The sequence below is a fragment of the Tubulanus polymorphus genome, chromosome 6, assembly GCF_964204645.1.
Source record: "Tubulanus polymorphus chromosome 6, tnTubPoly1.2, whole genome shotgun sequence".
NCBI lineage: Eukaryota > Metazoa > Nemertea > Palaeonemertea > Tubulaniformes > Tubulanidae > Tubulanus > Tubulanus polymorphus.
In genome coordinates, this window is record NC_134030.1 from 6,722,448 (window position 1) to 6,732,046 (window position 9,599).

A 9,599-nucleotide genomic window follows, 5' to 3' on the forward strand; every position below is an offset into this window, starting at 1 on the left:
TGCTCCTGTGATGCGCGACTGCAGAACGTGGCTGGCACACGACGTACGCATCTACAAACTGGCGATTCATCTCTGGTGGTCGTTTTGAAGAATTGACATGTTGGAATGGAATCAAAATCCAATGAGAGATGGCAAAGATATCATCATTTTTCATAGTTGTATAGATACTTTCAACGCCCCGTAATATTGATCTATCTGGTTTCACTAAATGAACACTTCACCAAATCGCAAATAGATTTTTGAAGAGATAAGCAGTCCAATGTATCAATGCTCCATGTAGTGGCCGAGCCCCAGAGACGCATCTGCCGAAACCCGTAATCGGAGTAGTCCAGTCTGGTCGTCACATCATTAATGATTTTTATTAATTTATATTTAAAAAAAATGAATACAGTGAACCCCAGATATACCGGTACCGCCCTCCCATTTACCGCCACCCCCGCTTACCGCCAGGTGTACATCTCTATGTACATACATAGTAAAACACCCCCGATATACCGCCATACTCTCTATACCGCCAAAATCATTCTGTTCCGATGTGGGCGATGTATCGGGGGGTTGACTGTACGTTTAAACGAGAAGAATTAAATGACCGGCTGCACCAGAGAAAACGCACGGAAACAAGCATTCGAGCCCGTTATATAACTGGCTGAGCAGTAAGTGCCGCAAAGCTGAGAGGACTGGAACTGTTTTACGCACTGAGTCAACAAGTGAAAAAAATACGTAGTAGTATGATTACCGTTCAAACAAACCATTTGGTCATGTGTCGTTGATATGACTATAAAGGCCTTGTTTTGAATGGAGATCAATCCAGTATCGACGTACTATACTTTCCATTAGGTCTACAATATCGACTCGACATACACGCGACAACGACTACATGAATTTGTGTGTAACCTTTTCACAGGTAAGAAAAATATCATCTTGAATTTATTATTTTAGGCCAGTCGGCAGTGGACAAAACGAGCGGTAGACAAAACTAGTGAAAAAAAAGATCACAAAACGTCGCTGCGGCAATATAGGAATCGAACTCGGGTCAGGCGTGAGATACTCGCCAAAATGCCAATGGCAATTAGCACATACGTACCTGGTGGTTTCTGAATGAAAACCAGGCCTTTGATATATATCAAGAGTTTTTATCTATGAAATTAAGAATATTCGGGTCAATATTACAATCTCTCCATTTTCTCAAGTGTTGAAAGTATGGAAGTTAGACCCTACTAGATCTCCACAATTTTACGGTTTGTATACACTTTCGAGTTGTAAATATTTCTAACGCTTTTGGCTACGTTAATATGTTATATGAATGGTCTTTACAAGTGTGTTTACCGAGATTCTTAAAATCCGCATTTCCATAATCTAAATCTATGACCGCAGAAAAACAACCACTCGAAATTTGTAGTTACTCTATTCGTTAGAAACGCGGAACCCAAATTTGAATACACAATCAAGTCATAACCCAAATTCGATGTCAACTTTCGCACTTATAACGGTGAATTCATGTTTGAATCATTTGACATTTCAACGTTTTATAAGCATTTTAAAAAAAGTAAAAAACCCGTTTTCGAAAGAAACCCGTTTTCGGGACAAATTTGTTTCAATTTATTCTCACTCAAAGGTCAACCACAGTTCAAAACCACAAAATCACAACGATATGTACAATAAACTTGCAGTTTATTTCATGGAAATCTAATAACTGTTCGTCATAAAATCGATGCACGGATGGCCAATGTGCCCCTGGTCTCAGTTTACCTCAAAAGCAACGAGCACAAAATCTGGTAGTTTTCATCAATATACACATGTACATGATCTTGTTTATCAAGATTTCACTGAATATTTGTCATCATATACGAAAATTACGTGGCTATAAATCCACATTCGATAACGAAATGTTAATACATAAACATGTTTCAGAATCAACACACGATAAACGTAACACTGAATGTCTCGAATTGTAATGTATTCAGTACTAAATGAGAACAATCGCAATAAATCAAATGTGAATCGTCTTAATGTGCCTATACATGATCATACGTGATATAATATGCATTTGAGATGAAACAATACCTTGATTTCTAACGTACATGAATTAACATTGCATTGCTAAATCGTAATCATTTCGATATCAGGTTAAAAGATGACGGCGAGTTTTGAATTTACGAGCGATACGGCGACAGATGGGGCTACCACCGCCGGGGAACCGTCAAATATCGACCTCGCCACTATACAACACACGGAGAACTCCGAACTATCGTCTCACCCGGACGTCAACAAATCTCAGTCGGATGTCGATACGTCTTGCGGCATATTTTCGTTTAAACCGGCGTGTATGCAATCGTGGAACAACGGCAAAATGATTCTAGCCATGTTGTGCGTTTACGGAACGATTCAAGGTAAACAAACATAATAATTGCGGTGTAACTTCTTTTTTCTCTACCTAGCTCAAATCAGTTATCTTAACATATAATGATAACTCTAAAAATGTCATGTTTTTTGTTTCCTGAAGGATTTGCGTGTATTGGACTGATCGGTGTAAATATGGCGAGTTTAGAGCGACGTTTTGAACTGTCCAGTTACCAGACAGGATTGATAGCAAGTTCCTATGATATTACGTCAGGATTAGTGGTAGCCTTTGTCGCTTACTTCAGCAGATTAGGGAATATGCCTCGATGGGTTGGTTTCTCGGCCTGGATGCTGGGTATCGGGTCACTTATCACTGTATTACCTCACGTTTTTTCTGATCTATATCAACCCGGTCTGAGGGTCGCGGACACATGTCCCGGTAAGGCGATACTTGTTCAGTAGAACTAGTTTTGAACGTAATAAAAATTGATTCTCTCGATTACCACCTGAAATGACAATTGCCCACATTAATTTCCAAGTATTCTAAAAATATTCATATCAAGTACTACGAAAATAGCCTCAGGCGATTAAACTATAGAATAATTTACATAGAAAATATTACACAGACACTACGTACATTATATAGAATATAGTTTAGAGAGATTTTTTTCAAACAAGAAATGACTAAGAATTTTTTTCGATGAACGATTTCAACACAGTGGAGTTGGTTTTCCCCAATCATCCTATTCCTATTATGTCCATGCCTAATAAGTAATTGCGAAATTAAGACATTAACGTTGATTTTACTAAACAATGATGTTTCATTAAAGTGATAATAGTATTTTTCCCGTTTACGTCGTGTTTCAGCGGGTCAATCAATCTGTATCTCCAACAGTAATCTCCAGAATTATATGTACGTATTCATATTGGGGCAGATATTTTTGGGTATCGGAGGAACGACGCTTTATACTACAGGTGTCATCTACTTGGACGAAAATGTTTCCACGAACACACTGCCGCTTTATTACGGTAATCATGAAATCCGGTTTCTTACATACATCACCGCATTTATATTTTGTCATTTTACTCTACTGTTGATCAATCATGCGTGTTGTTCGTGTGTTTATAGGCATATTTGAAGCATTTACCGCTATTGGTCCGGCTTTAGGATTCATTGTCGGTGGTTTATTTCTAGACTTCTACGTAGATTTCGACAAAATCGACGCAAAAAGGTCGCCAGAAAAAATAAACACGTGAACGCATCATCAATTCTTGATGCAATGAATTCATATATAATATTATGTGCGGTATATTTTTTTGTCTGCATATTATAGTTTAGATATGACACCCGAAGATCCAAGGTGGGTTGGTGCTTGGTGGTTAGGATTTATACTGTGTACAGTAATGGCGTTTTTAAGTGGTATTACTTTCTTCTGCTTTGGTCGTGAATCGCCAAGTAAGGGAAAATTATTTCAATCAAAGAACGATTGAAAGTGCATCATCAATTTTCTAATTTGCTCAATTTTGAATTGAATTCATTTGATATTTTTTTCTATCTTATATAATTTTAGAAGCGAAGATTTATCGTGAAAATAGAATATCTCAGGTTCATCAAGATGGATCAGATGAAATTTTCGCATTAACGGATTTTGGTACGAATTTAAAAGATCTTCCAAAGGTATAACCGAGCTCGGAAGTATAGCAGTTTATCATTTTCTATTTCCCCTACTTTTTCATAAAAGCTCTTATATCATTGTTCATTAAGGTTACTTGGATACTGCTGAAGAACCCGTCATTTATGCTGATTACACTTGGTTCGTCTGCACTGGGACTTCTGGTGTCTGGATTCGGCACATTCATTGCCAAATACATAGAAAATCAGCTTTACCAAACATCTTCACACGCCGCCCTTTTAGCAGGTTATTAGCAAAAATCGATGCCGTATGGCTTCCAATGATCAGTATAGGCCTCTAAACATCGCCGTGTTATTCACTTGGTTTCTATATTTGCTATTATTTGTCGCTAGGTGGCGTTTTAATCCCCGGGGCTGCTGGCGGTCTATTTATCGGTGGTTTGATAGTAAATAAGATGAAATTGAAAGTTCGGGGCATGGTGAAATTGAGCATATTGAGTTTGGTGTTCGCAATAGCCGCTAACGGAGTATTATTTGCGCGATGCGACGCTCCAAAAATGGCTGGCATCAACTCAGGATATAACAAGAGGTATGATGTCAAAAAGGAGCGTGAATTCGATAAGAAATTTCTCATTTTACTTGTTCCCGAAAATTGGACGATGAACTCATCTTCGACACTAACTCTATATTCAGATCATTAAACGGTGTATCACTTGCAGCTCCCTGTAATGAGGTCTGTAGATGTAGTACTGCCAGCAGAACTCCGGTCTGCGGCTCAGACGGTGTCGAATACTTTTCTGCCTGTCACGCTGGCTGTGTTAGCTCCGTAAATGTAAACGCCGATACTAAAGTAAGAATCCCAACTTACGCCAACGTAAGCCATTATTACAACACTAGGTTCCATATATTTCATAAGACATGGAAAATTCGTAATTTGAGAGATTTTCTATAGAATATTCTGTCCGGAAATTTACGTGAAATACATCTGATATTGTGTCGATATAATAGATATTTTGTTTGACAGTTATACACGAATTGTACATGTGTCGGAGATACTGTCAGCAGCAACGAGGAGTTATATCAGAATCGAACGTCTTCAGCTCGAGTTGGGTTGTGTGATACCGACTGTGGACACATTCTTCCCGTATTTCTCGTCTTTCTTATAGTCGTCGTATTTCTCATTCTACTGCCAGCGCCACCTGCCGTCAGCGCAACGCTAAGGTACGAGATTTTCTCACACTCATTCAAAAAAGCGATTTTTCATTTTCAAACGGTTGACCACGCGCGATTAACGATAAAAATCATCGATTCTTACAGGTGTGTGCCGGACAACGCTAAATCATATGCTCTCGGTATCCAGTGGGTATTCATACGATTTCTAGGTAATTCTGATTTCTCTCAGCCACATTTTCACTTATCAGATTAGATTTATAAACGATTCGTTATCCTATCCGAAAACCGAATTACGATCGCTTCTTTTCAAACCTGGTGCGCGTGCCAGAAAACGGTAAATTGCGTATTAAATAAAAGTCTGTCAGAATTTTCACAATATACGCCCATGCATTAATCAGGCCTCAGATCCCACGCAAAAACCAAATCGAAGATGAATATCATGTTTTTATCGTCGATTTAGTTCGAGTTATCATCTACACAGTCGCGTGTTACCGCTGATCCCAAGACGAGATGATCGGGTCGTACGTCGACCTGAGATTAGCTTTACTATGCTGAACTATAACAACACGAGAAGCAATTATATCCCCCAATATTATTGGAACAATCCGAGCGTTTCTGAATTTATGAATTTGATGAATACAACATCCAACAACCTGCTTATATATATATATATATATATATATATATAAATATATATATATATATATATATATATATATATATAATATATATATATATATATATATATATATATATATATATATATATATATATATATATATATATATATATATATATATATATATATATATATATATATATATATATATATATATATATATATATATATATATATATATATATATATATATATATATATTATATATATATATATATATATATATATATATATATATATATATATATTTATATATATAAATATTATATATATATATATATATATATATATATATATATATATATATATATATATATATATATATATATATATATATATATATATATATATATATATTTTGACATTACCCGAGATACGCGCCTGCATCTTAAAACCGACATAGGGGGTTTTGATTTAAGGCCCAGTTATGCGTCGTATACATATATATACATATATGACGCATTCTCGAATATGACCCATTTCAAAATGGCGCAAGGATATCACTATCACTGACGCGGAGGGCTATACTTGAAGATCGCATCAGTATTCATTTCCGACAAGATTTAACAGAAATTAGCCAAAATTCAGTACAATGATAATATTAAATTATTTTTTCATTTTACTACATTACAAAATTATTTTCACAATCAAAATATGTTTTATTTATCGGTTTTATGTGTTTTTAAAGAAGACTTCGAGATTTTCGTGGTGGTTTAAATTGAGGGCCCGACTTTCTCTGTGATCAGTGAAGCAAGGGCTTTATGCTTGACATTCACGGTCTTGTTAGTTAACCGAAGTAATAGTAGACATTTCCGATTGAATCACACGTAGACGTAGCGCATTCGTCTAGATAATATTGGCTTGTGCGATAAGTGATGTTGTAACATATTCAACGAAAACATTCTACATGATCTACTCAAAAGAAGACTTCAATCCATTCGGAATACGCAGATGTACCAGCATACACGTGAAAACGAATACGAAAGAAAGTATGATAATTATTTCTGCACTTCGATTTCATAGACATGGACATCTTTTATGTACTTGCATTTCCGATTTCAAAATTCAAATCCCTTGTTTATCTTCTGGCGTGTAGTGGATATCAAAAGGGATGCAGCCAATACATGAACCACCTGTTCTATTTCATATTTTCAGCTTCATGATATTTTGATCTTAAAATGGGGATTCATCCTGTTATTCATTTGATTGGTAGATATCATTTGATTTGTTGGATTTGGTGTCCCTTACAAACCTACCAAGGTTTGATTTTGATATCGGTTGTTGTGTGATTGTGTCGGGCAATTTTGAGATTGAAAGTTGATTAACTATATATTTATCTCACGCCTATACGGCCTACCAAGGTTGAACTCAAGCGTTAGTCGAAAACTCACGCCCCCATGTACTTTACGGTAAATGATCGCAAAAAAGTTCCGTCATGTTTGGAAACAGGTATCATTTCTAGCCTAAAATAAGACATGAATCATAAAATGTGGCCAACATGGGGTGTACTGCAGAATAGCATGATTATTGCTTCTTTTGCTCTACATATTCCTTATAACAAATGTTCTTCTAGTAAAACAATACAACTAAAACAGGTATGCAGATCTTCCTGCTCAATTATAATTGTTCACAGACCTAAGTTTGTCCATTTGAAAAAAAAATATAGAATATTTATGCTTAAATTGAATATCTTCAAAAGCGAAAATCCATTGATGATTATAGGACTCCTGAACTGACCCACAGTCAAGTGTATATGTATATATATATATTTAAATATATATATGAGCATGAATAATATACAGAAATCATGTCAGTTCACTCAAGGTGAATACCGGTATACACAATGATTCCTAGAACATAATTATCCATTTGAGTGCAACACTTTTTCACAAGAATTTCTCCAAAAATTAAAGAAAATCCATTTGGGTAAAAAAACCAATGGCTCCTAGTATATAATGACGCACGGAAACATATCTGTTCATGCTCAAAAATGTATAAATAGGTAGATCTATCCTCAGAACCGGAATCTCTCGTCGAAGTTAACTGAAAAACAAGTTTGAGACCTAACTGTTCGCCAATATACAACTTCTAATTATAATAATTAATGGGTCCTTAGGTAGAGTAAGTATAACTCGATCAGCGATAGATTCATAAAGGAATTTCTTTACGGTAGGAAATGAAAATGTTTTATGAGAGCCAGCGTCGTTTATCTATCACGTGATCTAACACGTGTCTTATCACTTGTTGAACTCCGCCCACTGAGTAACCTCGTGGCGATTAAGTCCGTCTGAGTTTCCTAGACGCATACGTTTTATTTCAATCGTGGCAGTTAGAATTGTGGTCCTCGATCATTCGTTTATACACAGGCTAATAGTACTAATCCTTTCCTAATTAAGGATTCGAATCCAATCGCGTTGACATACAGTTCTTGGTTTTCGTGGCGCAACTATTTTGCCCGGTCGATCATCCATTCAAGAGATGTCTGCCATCTGACATCGATTATGATGTGGCTTTTATTCATATTGGCTGTAACGGCAAACCTAGTTCTGTGTTTTATCCTCACGGAGCAAGGGGTATCATAAATGTATGTTTGTTTTAAGTTTGTGAAAGGCCGATTTACATATAAATTTCATTCTAAAAAAAGTACAATTGGATAATAATAATCGGCCATAATCCATCACAATAACGACGGATCGTTCTGAGCAGGTATATTAGGTATTTGATCAACCTGAACTAAAGTCTGATTTCCCGCAGATGCAATTTACCGACAAAATCGGCAATCCCCAAGGATGGTGTTAAATCGATGTATGACTGTATGTTAATTTGATATGAGTATATAATAAATGACTCTCACAATCAAATGACTCGTTGTATAACTAATATGTATATACATACATTTTTACCCCAACGTCAGCCAATTTTGAAATGAGTATCTTATTATTCAAAGCCTATTCAAGATGAGTATATCAAATAACTGATCACATAGGATGACTCGTGATCTAGTATGAGTACACTAAATAAGTACACTTAACTCGTACTACACTGACTCCTAACATTGAATGACACGTTGTATATGTAACAGGCCTACTTATACATATTTTCCCCAAAAACCAACATAAACCTAATTGGATTGAGTATATAACGTATAAAACGACTCAGGATCACTCGTCGTATATCTGCTACATATATTTCTCCCATATTCATCATTGGCAAACTTGACCCACGTTCATCCATGGATGTATAAACTAGCGGGGTCGACCTTTACGCTCAGCAAACGGAAAAACAAGGTATCACCTTTTTAGCCCAAGGTGAGCCAATTGATGAGTAGATTTAATGAATCTTCGCACAGGGTATACCTACTATATATAAATCTCCCCGAGCCCGCGTCAGTCTATTTGAAATGTATCTATATCAATTTGAAGTGTCTATATCTAAACTATAAGAGACAAACAGCGAAACATTGTCACGGGTTGACGTCGTCTGTGCGCTTTGGTTGGTGAAGGACCGGTGTTAAAATATCCATGAAATACCCGACAATGTGTTATCCAGTTTCTCCCGTCCAGTACAGGGGTTCACAAAATATCTTAGGAAAATGGACTCAAATGTTTTTCCAATAAATTACTTCGATTTAAAAGAAACATAAAAAGTAAATTCATCCAAATCAAGTGAAATCTTCAAATCAAATAAATGGGACCATATTTTATAGCAAAATAATCAACTTAACTCAATCATGATATAACACAGGACGGGTACATAGCTTGGCCGCGTGTATGT

General features: G+C 36.1%; 1 protein-coding gene across 2 annotated transcripts in view; it reads left to right on the forward strand.

Annotated features, from left to right (window-relative positions):
• Positions 1 to 778: 778 nt before the first annotated feature.
• Positions 779 to 9,599, forward strand: part of LOC141907014 (solute carrier organic anion transporter family member 4A1-like) — a 34,336-nt gene continuing 25,515 nt past the window's right edge. Inside the window, exons 1-13 of one of the 2 annotated variants that reach the window (XM_074796552.1) lie at positions 779 to 904; positions 1,191 to 1,238; positions 2,127 to 2,390; positions 2,504 to 2,779; positions 3,208 to 3,369; positions 3,470 to 3,572; positions 3,675 to 3,796; positions 3,912 to 4,018; positions 4,106 to 4,259; positions 4,367 to 4,562; positions 4,667 to 4,823; positions 4,998 to 5,194; positions 5,291 to 5,355. In XM_074796552.1, coding sequence (XP_074652653.1) covers positions 2,135 to 2,390; positions 2,504 to 2,779; positions 3,208 to 3,369; positions 3,470 to 3,572; positions 3,675 to 3,796; positions 3,912 to 4,018; positions 4,106 to 4,259; positions 4,367 to 4,562; positions 4,667 to 4,823; positions 4,998 to 5,194; positions 5,291 to 5,355 — 1,795 coding nt within the window. In that variant the 5' untranslated portion in view covers positions 779 to 904; positions 1,191 to 1,238; positions 2,127 to 2,134. The remainder of the gene's footprint in view (positions 905 to 1,190; positions 1,239 to 2,126; positions 2,391 to 2,503; positions 2,780 to 3,207; positions 3,370 to 3,469; positions 3,573 to 3,674; positions 3,797 to 3,911; positions 4,019 to 4,105; positions 4,260 to 4,366; positions 4,563 to 4,666; positions 4,824 to 4,997; positions 5,195 to 5,290; positions 5,356 to 9,599) is intronic. The other variant, XM_074796551.1, reaches the window with a different exon arrangement.